Source organism: Oncorhynchus kisutch, linkage group LG28, assembly GCF_002021735.2.
Source record: "Oncorhynchus kisutch isolate 150728-3 linkage group LG28, Okis_V2, whole genome shotgun sequence".
NCBI lineage: Eukaryota > Metazoa > Chordata > Actinopteri > Salmoniformes > Salmonidae > Oncorhynchus > Oncorhynchus kisutch.
Window position 1 is genome coordinate 500,099 of NC_034201.2, and position 14,194 is coordinate 514,292.

At 44.1% G+C, this 14,194-nt stretch overlaps 1 protein-coding gene across 6 annotated transcripts in view; it reads right to left on the reverse strand.

The window, feature by feature from the left end:
• Positions 1–2,351: 2,351 nt before the first annotated feature.
• Positions 2,352–14,194, reverse strand: part of LOC109872873 (mitogen-activated protein kinase kinase kinase kinase 2) — a 47,741-nt gene continuing 35,898 nt past the window's right edge. For 4 of the 6 annotated variants that reach the window (XR_002252516.2, XM_020464274.2, XM_020464275.2 and 1 more), the window contains exons 28-32: positions 4,660–4,728; positions 4,421–4,507; positions 4,269–4,339; positions 4,105–4,160; positions 2,352–3,994 (exon numbers count right to left, since the gene is read on the reverse strand). Coding sequence is in view for 3 of the 6 variants with exons in the window: in XM_020464274.2 (XP_020319863.1) it covers positions 3,907–3,994; positions 4,105–4,160; positions 4,269–4,339; positions 4,421–4,507; positions 4,660–4,728 (371 nt within the window). In the remaining 3 variants the exon portion in view is untranslated. Of the gene's footprint in view, positions 3,995–4,104; positions 4,161–4,268; positions 4,340–4,420; positions 4,508–4,659; positions 5,948–14,194 lie in introns of all 6 variants that reach the window. The other 2 variants (XR_004206011.1, XR_004206010.1) reach the window with 2 other exon arrangements.

The window sequence follows — 14,194 nt, forward strand, 5'->3', positions numbered from 1 at the left end:
GTATTTTTTCAAGTCAAACCGTTTGCTATAGTCAAACTATGATTTGTGTTAAAACAATTCTAATTAAATTATTAAATGAAATCATACCTTACCTTAACCACAATGTATTTAAAAATGCATTGGTTTATAAAAAGAATGCTATTAAACATTTGCATTTAAAGTATAACTTTTTAATATATAAAAACAAAGTGCATATAAATCTAACCAATTAAAACGAATACAATCTGAACAACATAAAATAATATTGCACTATATCAAAGAAATATAAATAACATTAAACTGGTCCCTCTTTTCTCTCTCTTCTTTGTTGCCATGTTATAACCAGCAGCGCACAGCAATGCTGACCAGATTTAGCTTTTATGAGAGATTTGCATTCAGAAATGCAAGCTGCCTCACTTTTGAGGGGCTGATGCGGTTTCTTCTCTCAGTAATTATTTGTCCCGTTTTCGAAAAGACCCTCTCCGAGGGAATGGATGTGGCCACTATGCAGTCTCCCTCTTTGAATGAGATAATTCTATTCATATACATCTTTTGATTATTCATATCTTATTCTTTTAAATATTTGTATAAATAGTTTCGACTCTTCTGATATGCGAGCCGGCTCCCAACGTTCACCTACAAGACCGGCTCTTAGAGCTGACTCGCTCGCGACCGACCCATCGCCATTGGTCAGTTCCTGCACAGTCCCGTGCAGTTGATATCAAGGAGCCTTCTCGATTTACAATGTTTAAAAATAACTCGTTTTAAAGCAATAGTTTAGATATCATACTTTGCATGAATGTCTGTGGATGGGGGTTATTGATACTTTCAGAAGGCACTGTATGAGTGTAATATAATTGCTTAACTTACAGTGCATTCGGAAAGTATTCAGACCCCTTCACTTTCTCCACATTCTGTTATGTTCCAGCCACAGGACGTTGGCGGAACCTTAATTGGGGAGGATGGGTTCGTGGTAATGGCTATACTGGAAATTATGAAATGGCATCAAATACATCAAACAAATGGTTTCCATGTGTTTGAAGCCATTCCATTTGCTATTATTATGAGCCGTTCTCCCCTCAGCAGCATCCACTGGTTGCAGCATTATTCTAAAATGGATTAAATAATTTGTTTTCCTCAAAGAAAAAACTGGTTTTTAGACATTTTTTTGCAAATAAAAAAAATAGAAATAGCTTATTTACAGAAGTATTCAGACCCTTCGCTATGAGACTCGAAATTTTACTTGGATGCATCCGGTTTCCATTGATCATCCTTGAGATGTTTCTACAACTTGATTGGAGTCCACCTGGGGTAAATGTAATTGATTGGACATGATTTGGAAAGGCAAAAACCAAGCCATGAGGGAGAAGGAAGTGTGCGTAGAGCTCCGAGACAGGATTGTGTCGAGGCACAGAGCTAGGGAAGGGTACCAAAACGTTTATACAGCATTGAAGATCCAAGAACACAGTGGCCTTTATCATTATTTTTGAATTACATTTTTTTTAAACCCTTTTCTCCCCAATTTCGTGATATCCAGTTGGTAGTTACAGTCTTGTCCCAGGCACCTATTCTATGAGAACATTTCCTAATGGTACTCTGGAGTAGCCTTGGTAAAAGTGACTCTGCAAAATATCTTAAGAGTGTATTCAGTATATAGACACACTGTAGCTATATAGGCAAAACTGACCCCCAAAAATATGGTAATGAATGATTTACAATTTGTGATTCAAAGCCTGACATGGTACTAAATATCTCTCGTCAGCGTTGTTGAAAAAAACCCACTGAAAAAAACAATTATAACATATCAACCCGTGGTGAACAGGCAGACACATTTTTTTCTGCTTGTAATGAAGTGTTTTTCACCACATAGAACTTATTGTCAGTTAGCCTACACACAGAGCTGCATGATGCCATTGTTCTCCACCTCAATCCATGGAAACTGGGTCCTGTACTTTACTCGTCTTCAGTACTGACACAGCAGCCCTATGGGAAGTATTGTTCAGGCTGGTACTGGGTTACTGCAGACTTAGACAGTCTTGGGCTACAGTTCAACGTTTTTACCCAGTCACAACCAGTCTGAAGAAGAATTCACACAAGTGTTGTGTCTGGACTATCATGTGAAGACTGTATCTTATCAAATCAATTCTCTATGTGTCATTTAATTACGCAATTAAACTAATCATGCAACTTCAATTACCTAGGAAGTCAGGGCACCACAGGAATATGTTGTTTATAGAGTTTGAATTCCCGAATATAACTCAGATATTTTCTTATCGAGTACAGTCTTGTATTCATGTATTTTATTACCTCATCAGTTGTCATTACTGAACGTCGCAAACCCTTGGATATATACATGAACCCTAGCCTCCATAATGAATCAGCGATATACAAATTCGCTTAATTTTTATTTACTAACTAAACAAATCACAGAAACACATAAACAAACAATATAGTTATTGGTTACTAACACAACGCATTGAAAAGTCCCTAGTGGGCTAAACCATTATGTGAGGCTTGGTAGACAATGGAAAGGGGTGGGGACAGAAAGAGCGGGAAAGACAAAATGGATTCACTACCCAGTTGATAATTATATGAATTGAAATGCTAATCCTTTGCACATGAACGGCCGCTCATTGGAAAATAATTGCAACATTTACGCCCGTATGTCGTTGTCTTCTCTGTTGGAATCGTCGGTCCGTCTGCTGGAGAGTCAGTTCATCAGAGAGTCTCTGGTTAATGTCCACAGAAGTCAATGTCGTTCGCGGTTGTAGCTTTCTCAGCGGCTCTGGATAGTGTCTGTTGTTATGGATATGTCAGGCGTACAGGTGGCCATTGCATAGAATAGATGCTTCCGCGGTTGTCGTTATTCTCGTACTAGATTTACGCAATTTCCAGCTGCAGACTAGTAATTCTACGTCTAGGATTTGCTCTTATTCTGTAGTGATCGATAGTCTCAGAGTTTAACCATTTCCAGCCGTGTGGCAATCACTACCCGCTGTCTGGTCTCCTGGGCCTATAGAGTTGTAGTTCTTAACCATTTCAACATGTAGCGTCAGCTCCATGTTTTTTAGTCTAATGTAAATTTAGTCAGGAGTGGGTTTTATACGTCTGAGAAAAGGGCGCTTCCTGACACCGACAATGTCTATGCTCATGTGGGCATGGCCACTGATTTGGTTAACTATATGAAAACCTTCTAAATGAGAAAATATGGGTTAACATCACATTACATCTTTTCACAACTAGTTCCATGTTTAATCACAAACATTTCACAATATTTAGATGTAAACTCCATAATTAAGAAGTGTACACAACCAAAGACACAGTAGAGGGTTTCCTGTCCTTCATGAGATCACCAAATGAAACACACTCGTCATGACTGTCCCTCAAGTGTTCACGGACCACTCCCACATTCCCAAAAATATAAATATTGTTTAAATTATGTCCAAGGGTCTCTTGTGTTCCACAGTTTACATTCCAAGATCGAACACTACAGAGCAGAGAGGCAGCGTATTTTATGACCGCCATAAAAACAGCCGACTTCCCGCTCTCCCCCTCTATGAGAGGGGGCACGCTGTAGAGCGGACCCACTGTAACCTGATCCTTCAGATCGTCACAGGAGAGTTATGACAAGTGTGGTTTAAAAAACTGTGACTGCAATGCCAAGATCTTCACGTAGCCTAGGCCACTGGTATTGTTTTGAACCACTGATTTTCACAGGTCCATTTGGCGGTTGGATGCGAAGAAGCCGTGAGGAAAGCCCACTCCAATCAAAGCTCAGACAGTCCCAGCTGTGTCTCTTTGGCCAACCACTCACCATTGTAGGCGTCCTTGCTCCATCCTTATTAACTTTGTGCTTGTCCTTTTAGGAGTAGTAGGAGACTGCTGTGTACTTCCTCGAGACGGAATGTCCTCCATTCTCAGATTTCCTCAGTAGCTACTCTCATGCCCCGTCAGGATGTACAAGTTGCTTAAGGCAGATGGATTGTCCGTGAGAGTACTCTGCAAAATAATGTCCCTGAAGAATAAAAGGATATGTTAATGTACATTTTTTAAATTTTGCTTCAGTAAGTTGACAAATGTTCTGCTATCAAATTGCTATCAAACTCCCATAGTTAAGAGACATGCCTTGAGGTTCCCAAGACTCTGAATATTCGACTTTCATCCGTGATCTCTTGTGTAACCTAAGAAAAATTTAAAAACGTCACAATGTTATTTTATTGTCAATATGAGAGTTGACAATACAGTCTGACAATACAGAAAAGCTGGACTGGTGTTTTGGTCTGCATTACCTCATCACTATTCAAGCTTCTACCTTTAAGCCCATGCTTCCAGAAGGCCAGAACACTGTCCTGCAAACATACTGCAAAGAACAATTTATTCGCCTCCAATCCAAAGACACAAAGCTAAATGATTAGAAGGCAGCACTCATCCATTCCCTTACCAAGAGTCTCAATGGAAAAGTCAAAGGTCAACTTTGAGGTCCTCCCTTTGCTTGGATTTCCATTCAGATTCACAATTTCCACAGTGTCTGCAAAGGTCAAATGGGAAAATGGTCACAATTCAATCTTGATTTATTTTCTTCTTCATTCAAGGGTTCTTACCACTCTATAGAACACTGGCACATCCAATGTTCCTGATCAAATTATACTGAAAGCAGAGTATTGAAAGAAAGGAACTCACTCTCCAGAGTGATCAGTACTGTGTCTCTGTCCAGCTGAGTTACCTGCATCACCTTCAGAGATTGACTACCTGTGAAAACGTTACAAAAACATCACAGCTTGCACACTGCTCATCTGTCTAGATCAGTGGTCAACCTGTCGATCGCAATTCCTAGTCCATTACCAAACATTTTTGTAGAAAAGCCAACGATAAAGGCTTTCGCTGTCGTTGTTAAGTGCACTTGGTTCAGAAGCCCTGTGCACGGGAAGGCAAAGTGTTCCCATTTTGAGCCATCTACAACATCCGAGCGTTCAAGACAACTGGGATCCGACTGGGACATCATTTTTTAAAAACAGTCATCCAACTCAGAATTCCAATTCTGACCTTAAGATCACTGATGTCACGATTTGACCTCTTTTTCTCATCCAGAGTTCCCATTTTGTCTTGAAAGCACCATGACCATGAGATGCAGGTACCATCAAGTCCAGTAAAATAAAAAAGTTAATTTGCAAATTATTTCAATTTATGCTCTGCTGTGCCTCGCAAGTGATCTATTTTCTTATCAAAGCTCAAGTTTTTCTAAAATATAATATGGTCTGAGAAGAACATTGTCAGGCCAGGTATATAGCCAATATGCTGTGATAATGTATTAGGCCTACTGCACAAACCTCATTCCTACCAGTGGGGTTATCTTTTTTAGATAAAACTATACTAATTATATTCACATCACCAAATAATTGATTAAAACACTGTTTTATGTGTTTTAGTGGTTAAGGGCAGCGCCAGCTGCGCCAGCTGTGCCACCAGAGACTCTGGGTTCGCGCCCAGGCTCTGTCGTAACCGGCTGCGACCGGGGTCCGTGGGGCGACGCACGGTGTTTCCTCTGACACATTGGTGCGGCTGGCTTCCGGGTTGGATGCGCGCTGTGTTAAGAACCAGTGCAGCTTGGTAGGGTATCGGAGGACGTACGGGAGTTGTAGCGATGAGACAAGATAGTAGCGATGAGACAAGATACTACTAACAATTGGATACCACGAAATTGGGGAGAAAAAGGGTGTGTGTAAAAAACAAAAACTTTTATAATGAAGGTCTACAGTAGCCTCGGCAGAAGTCTGTAGGGTAGCACCATGGTGTAGCCGGAGGACTGCTAGCTTCTGTCCTCCTCTGGGTACATTGACATCAATACAAAACCTAGGAGGTTCATGGTTCTCACCTCCTTCTATAGACTTACACAGTTATTTTGACAAGTTCCGGAGGACGTCCCCCAACCCATCAGAGCTCTTGCAGCATGAACTGACATGTTGTCCACCTAATAAAAATATTAGATAATGAATCTAGTACTGAAAGCAGAAGCTACAGCTAGCTAGCACTGCAGTGCATACAATGTGGTGAGTAGTTGACTCAGAAGTACAATAGTTGAATAGTTTTTGAAAAAAGTAATTTCATCCAAAATTAAGAAGAAGCGAGAGAGAGCTAGCTATAATGTGTTGTATTTTTTAAAACGTTCACTTTGCTATAGAATACAGCTAACTAGTTTAGCCTACTCAAACACCCAGCTCAAAACAGACAGGGATGCTATGTTAGCTAGAAGTCCACAAGCGAAGGAAAAAGGTAAGAGGAGGAGAAGGCATAGATAGTAGCGAGAAGGAATTACATATACAACGAGCAAAGTGATCCCGCTGTTTTCACGTGGCTGCTATGGAAGTGAACAGTGTTTGCGTGTGTTCAGTATTCTGTCCTTGAGCTGTTCTTGTCTATTAATATTCTATATTATGTCATGTTTGATGTTGTGTGGACCCCAGGAAGAGTAGCTGCTGCTTCAAGATTGTTGGTCACGCGGACTAGGATATGTTCCGTGTTGTAACGGCGTTCTTCGTTCGTTGAAAGAGAGTCGGACCGAAATGCAGCGTGGTGGTTACTCATGTTTTTAATGAAAAAATGACGGTACATGAAATAAATAAATAAATACGAAAACAACAAACGGAACGTGAAACTTATTACAGCCTATCTGGTGAACACTACACAGAGACAGGAACAATCACCCACAAAAGACAAAGCCAAACTCAGGCTACCTAAATACGGTTCCCAATCAGAGGCAACGAGAATCACCTGACAGCTGATTGAGAACCGCCTCAGGCAGCCAAGCCTATACAACACCCCTAATCAGCCGCGATCCCAAATACAACAAACCCCAATACGAAATACAATACTGTCACACCCTGGCCTGACCATATATATAACGAAAACACAAAAACCTAAGACCAAGGCGTGACAGAACCCCCCCCCCCCCCCCCAAGGTGCGGACTCCCGGACGCACCTCAAAACCAAAGGGAGGGTCCGGGTGGGCGTCTGTCATTGGTGACGGCTCCGGCTCGGGACGTGGACCCCACTTCATTAATGTCCTCGTTCCTCCCCTTCGCGTCCTGGGATAATCCACCCTCGCCGCCGACCATGGCCTAATAGTCCTCACCCAGAACCCCACAGAACTAAGGAGCAGCTCGTGACTGAGGGGCATCTCGGGACTGAGGGACAGCTCGGGACTGAGGGGCAGCTCGGGACTGAGGGGCAGCTCGGGACTGAGGGGCAGCTCGGGACTGAGGGGCAGCCCGGGACTGAGGGGCAGCCCGGGACTGAGGGGCAGCCCGGGACTGAGGGGCAGCCCGGAACTGAGGGGAAGCCCAGTACTGAGAGGAAGCCCAGTACTGAGAGGAAGCCCAGTACTGAGAGGAAGCTCAGGTAGGTAGTAGGCTCCGGTAGATCCTGGCTGGCTGGCGGATCTGGAAGATTCAGGTTGACTAGCAGATCTGGAAGATTCTGGTTGACTGGCGGATCTAGCTGCTCTATGCAGACTGACAGCTCTATGCAGGCTGACAGCTCCTTGCAGACTGACAGCTCCTTGCAGACTGACAGCTCCTTGCAGACTGGCAGCTCCTTGCAGACTGGCAGCTCCTTGCAGACTGGCAGCTCCTTGCAGACTGACAGCTCCCTGCAGACTGGCAGCTCCTTGCAGACTGACAGCTCTGACTGCTCCATGCAGGCTGACAGCTCCTTGCAGACTGACAGCTCCTTGCAGACTGGCAGCTCCTTGCAGACTGGCAGCTCCTTGCAGACTGGCAGCACCTTGCAGACTGACAGCTCTGACTGCTCCATGCAGGCTGACAGCTCCTTGCAGACTGACAGCTCCCTGCAGACTGACAGTTCCCTGCAGACTGACAGCTCCTTGCAGACTGACAGCTCCTTGCAGACTGACAGCTCCTTGCAGACTGACAGTTCCCTGCAGGCTGGCAGCTCCTTGCAGACTGGCAGCTCCTTGCAGACTGGCAGCTCCTTGCAGACTGACAGCTCCTTGCAGACTGGAAGCTCCTTGCAGACTGACAGCTCCTTGCAGACTGACAGCTCCTTGCAGACTGACAGCTCCTTGCAGACTGACAGCTCCCTGCAGACTGGCAGCTCCTTGCAGACTGACAGCTCTGACTGCTCCATGCAGGCTGGCAGCTCCTTGCAGACTGACAGCTCCCTGCAGACTGACAGCTCCCTGCAGACTGACAGCTCCCTGCAGACTGACAGCTCTGGCTGCTTCATGCAGACTGACAGCTCTGACTTCTTCATACAGGCAGGAGGCTCCGGCAGCGCAGGAGAGGAGGAAAACGCTGGCTGCGCTGAACAGGCGGGAGACTCCGACAGCGCAGGAGGGAAGGAAGGCTCTGGCTGTGCTGAACAGACGGGAGACTCCGACAGCGCAGGAGGGAAGGAAGGCTCTTGCTGTGCTGAACAGGCGGGAGACTCCGACAGAGCAGGAGAGGCGAGGCACACTGTAGGCCTGATGCGTGGAGCGGGCACTGGTGATACTGGAGCGAGGACACGCACAGGAAGCCTGGTGCGGGGAGCTGCTACCGGAGGACTGGTGTGTGGAGGTGGCTCTGGATAGACCGGACCGTGCAGGCGCACTGGAGCTCTTGAGCACCGAGCCTGCCCAAGCTTACCTGGCTCGATGCCCACTCTAGCCCGGCAAATACAAAGGGCTGGTATGAACCGTACCGGGCTATGCACCCGCACTGGAGACACCGTGCGCTCCATAGCATAACACGGTGTCTGCCCGGTCTCTCTAGCCCCCCGGTAAGCACAGGGAGTTTGCGCAGGTCTCCTACCTGGCATTGCCATACTCCCTGTAAGCCCCCCCCCAATACATTTTTGGGGCCCACTCTCAGGCTTCCATCCGCGTCGCCGTGCTGCCTCCTCATACCAGCGCCTCTCTGCTTTAGCCGCCTCTAGTTCTTCCTTGGGACGGCGATATTCTCCAGGCTGATCCCAGGGTCCTTTTCCGTCCAGTTCCTCCTCCCATGTCCAATACTCCAAGTGATGCAGCCTCTCCCACTGCAACTGCTCTTCACGATTAGCAGGGACAGTTGGCTCAGGTCTGACACCCGACTCAGCCACTCTCCCTCTGAGCCCCCCCCCCCAATACATTTTTGGGGCTGCTTTTCGGGCTTCGCTCTGCGCCGCCGTGTCTTTCTTTTCTCCAACTCCATTCGCCTATAGCCCTCTTCGCACTGCTCCAGCGAATCCCATGCGGGCTCAGGCATTCTCTCTGGGTCGGCCGCCCACCTGTCGATTTCTTCCCACGTCGTGTACTCCATAACGTCCTCCTTTCGCTGCTCCTGCTGTCGCTGCCTGTTACCACGCTGCTCGGTCCGTATGTGGTGGGTGATTCTGTAACGGCGTTCTTCGTTCGTTGAAAGAGAGTCGGACTGAAATGCAGCGTGGTGGTTACTCATGTTTTTAATGAAAAAATGACGGTACATGAAATAAATAAATAAATACGAAAACAACAAACGGAACGTGAAACTTATTACAGCCTATCTGGTGAACACTACACAGAGACAGGAACAATCACCCACAAAAGACAAAGCCAAACTCAGGCTACCTAAATACGGTTCCCAATCAGAGGCAACGAGAATCACCTGACAGCTGATTGAGAACCGCCTCAGGCAGCCAAGCCTATACAACACCCCTAATCAGCCGCGATCCCAAATACAACAAACCCCAATACGAAATACAACACGTAAACCCCTGTCACACCCTGGCCTGACCAAATATATAACGAAAACACAAAAAACTAAGACCAAGGCGTGACACGTGTATCCTCTGAGAATTACATCGCCGAATACGGTGACTGAGTTTATCACGAAGTGTATAGGAGATGTTGTACCCACTGTGACTATTAAAACCCATGGCAAGGTGACTGGGAATATTGCAGTGTAGTTTTATCTCTAAAGCAATCATACGGGCAAAACGTCCATATAGAGTCGCAATTCAACGGCTCAGACACGAGACGGGTCTACAGACAATCACGGACTACAAAGGGAAAACCACACAGATGGCTTCCCCAGCCGCGTCCTCAGGCCAGCTGGCTGGTGTGTTTACGGACATTCAATCTCTCCCTAACCCAGTCTGCTGTCCCCACTTGCTTCAAGATTGTTCCTGTGCCCAAGAAAGCAAAGGTAACTGAACTAAATGACTATCGCCCTGTAGCACTCACTGCTGTCATCATGAAGTGCTTTGACAGGCTAGTCAAGGATCATATCACCTCCACCCTACCTGACACCCTAGACCAACTTCAATTTGCTTACCGCTCCAATAGAGCCACACACAATGCCATCGCACTGCACTCTCCCATCTGGACAAGAGGAATACCTATGTAAGAATTCTGTGAATTGACTAGAAGCTCAGCATTCAACACCATAGTACCCTCCAAGCTCATCATTAAGCTCGGGGCCCTGGGTCTGAACCTCGCTCTGTCGCAACTGGGTCCTGGAATTCCTGACGGGCCGCCCCCAGGTGGTGAAGGTAGGAAACAACACCTCCACTTCGCTGATCCTCAACACTGGGGCCCCACAAGGGTGCGTGCTCAGCCTCCGCCGGTACTCCCTGTTCACCCATGACTGCATGGCCATGCACACCTCCAACTCATTCATTAACTTTGCAGACGACACAACAGTAGTAGGCCTGATTACCAACAATGATGAGACAGCCTACAGGGAGGATGTGAGGGCCCTGGGAATGTGGTGCCAGGAAAAGAAACCTCTCAACGTTTAACAAAATAAAAGGAGCTGATCGTGGACTTCAGAAAACAGCAGAGGGAGCACCCCTTATCCACATCGATGGGACTGCAGTGGAGCAAGTGGAAAGCTTCAAGTTCCTCTGCGTGCACATCACTGACGATTTGAAATGGTCCACCCACACAGACAGTGCGGCGAAGGCGCAACAGCGCTTCTTCAACCTCAGGAGAAATTTGGCTTGGCACCTAAAACCCTCTTTTTACACCTAAAACTTCTACAGATGTACATTTGAGAGCATCCTGTTGGGCTGTATCACCGCCTGGTATGGCAACTGCACCGCAGGGCTCTCCAGAGGGTGGTGCGGTCTGTCCAACGCATCACCTGGGGCAAGCTACCTGCCCCAAGGACACCTACAGCACCAGATGTCAGAGGAAGGCCAAAAAGATCATCAAGGACAACAACCACCCGAGCCACTGTCTGTTCACCCTGCTATCATCCAGAAGGTGAGGTCAGTACAGGTGCAGCAAAGCTGGGACCGAGAGACTGAAAAACAGCTTCTATCTCAAGGCCATCAGACTGTTAAATAGCCATCAAAAGGCTGCTTCCGCCAGGTTACGTAACCCTGCACCGTAGATGCTTCTGGCTTAAAATCACTGGTCACTTTATTAATGGTACACTAGGTCACTTTAAATCACTGGCCACTTTATTAATGGTACACTAGGTCACTTTAATGATGGTACACTAGGTCACTTTAATGATGGTACTCTAGGTCACTTTATTAATGGAACACTAGGCCACTTTATTAATGGTACACTAGGTCACTTTAATGATGGTACACTAGATCACTTTAATGATGGTACACTAGGTCACTTTAATGATGGTACACTAGGTCACTTTAATGATGGTACACTAGGTCACTTTAATGATGGTACACTAGGTCACTTTAATGATGGTACACTAGGTCACTTTAATGATGGTACACTAGGTCACTTTAATGATGGTACACTAGGTCACTTTAATGATGGTACACTAGGTCACTTTAATGATGGTACACTAGGTCACTTTAATGATGGTACACTAGGTCACTTTATTAATGGAACACTAGGTCACTTTATTAATGGAACACTAGGTCACTTTATTAATGGTACACTAGGTCACTTTATTAATGGTACACTAGGTCACTTTATTAATGGTACACTAGGTCACTTTATTAATGGAACACTAGGTCACTTTATTAATGGTACACTAGGTCACTTTATTAATGGTACACTAGGTCACTTTATTAATGGTACACTAGGTCACTTTATTAATGGTACACTAGGCCACTTTATTAATGGTACACTAGGTCACTTTATTAATGGTACACTAGGTCACTTTATTAATGGTACACTAGGTCACTTTATTAATGGTACACTAGGTCACTTTAATGATGGTACACTAGGTCACTTTATTAATGGTACACTAGGTCACTTTATTAATGGTACACTAGGTCACTTTATTAATGGTACACTAGGTCACTTTATTAATGGTACACTAGGTCACTTTAATGATGGTACACTAGGTCACTTTATTAATGGTACACTAGGTCACTTTATTAATGGTACACTAGGTCACTTTAATGATGGTACACTAGGTCACTTTATTAATGGAACACTAGGTCACTTTATTAATGGTACACTAGGTCACTTTATTAATGGTACACTAGGTCACTTTATTAATGGTACACTAGGTCACTTTATTAATGGTACACTAGGTCACTTTATTAATGGTACACTAGGCCACTTTATTAATGGTACACTAGGCCACTTTATTAATGGAACACTAGGTCACTTTATTAATGGAACACTAGGTCACTTTATTAATGGAACACTAGGCCACTTTATTAATGGTACACTAGGTCACTTTAATGATGGTACACTAGGTCACTTTAATGATGGTACACTAGGTCACTTTAATGATGGTACACTAGGTCACTTTAATGATGGTACACTAGGTCACTTTATTAATGGAACACTAGGTCACTTTAATAATGGTACACTAGGTCACTTTATTAATGGTACACTAGGTCACTTTATTAATGGTACACTAGGTCACTTTATTAATGGTACACTAGGTCACTTTATTAATGGTACACTAGGTCACTTTAATGATGGTACACTAGGTCACTTTATTAATGGTACACTAGGTCACTTTATTAATGGAACACTAGGCCACTTTATTAATGGTACACTAGGTCACTTTATTAATGGTACACTAGGTCACTTTATTAATGGTACACTAGGCCACTTTATTAATGGAACACTAGGTCACTTTATTAATGGTACACTAGGTCACTTTATTAATGGTACACTAGGCCACTTTAATGATGGTACACTAGGTCACTTTATTAATGGTACACTAGGCCACTTTATTAATGGTACACTAGGTCACTTTATTAATGGAACACTAGGTCACTTTATTAATGGAACACTAGGCCACTTTATTAATGGTACACTAGGTCACTTTAATGATGGTACACTAGGTCACTTTAATGATGGTACACTAGGTCACTTTAATGATGGTACACTAGGTCACTTTAATGATGGTACACTAGGTCACTTTATTAATGGAACACTAGGTCACTTTAATAATGGTACACTAGGTCACTTTATTAATGGTACACTAGGTCACTTTATTAATGGTACACTAGGTCACTTTATTAATGGTACACTAGGTCACTTTATTAATGGTACACTAGGTCACTTTATTAATGGTACACTAGGTCACTTTATTAATGGTACACCAGGCCACTTTAATGATGGTACACTAGGTCACTTTATTAATGGTACACTAGGTCACTTTATTAATGGTACACTAGGTCACTTTATTAATGGTACACTAGGTCACTTTATTAATGGTACACTAGGCCACTTTATTAATGGTACACTAGGTCACTTTAATGATGGTACACTAGGTCACTTTAATGATGGTACACTAGGTCACTTTAATGATGGTACACTAGGTCACTTTATTAATGGTACACTAGGTCACTTATTAATGGTACACTAGGTCACTTTATTAATGGTACACTAGGTCACTTTATTAATGGTACACTAGGTCACTTTATTAATGGTAGCACTAGGTCACTTATTAATGGTACACTAGGTCACTTTATTAATGGTACACTAGGTCACTTTATTAATGGTACACTAGGTCACTTTATTAATGGTACACTAGGTCACTTTAATGAATGGTACACTAGGTCACTTTAATGATGGTACACTAGGTCACTTTATGATGGTACACTAGGTCACTTTATGAATGGTACACTAGGTCACTTTATTAATGGTACACTAGGTCACTTTATTAATGGTACACTAGGTCACTTTATTAATGGTACACTAGGTCACTTTATTAATGGTACACTAGGTCACTTTATTAATGGTACACTAGGTCACTTTATTAATGGTACACTAGGTCACTTTATGATGGTACACTAGGTCACTTTAATGAATGGT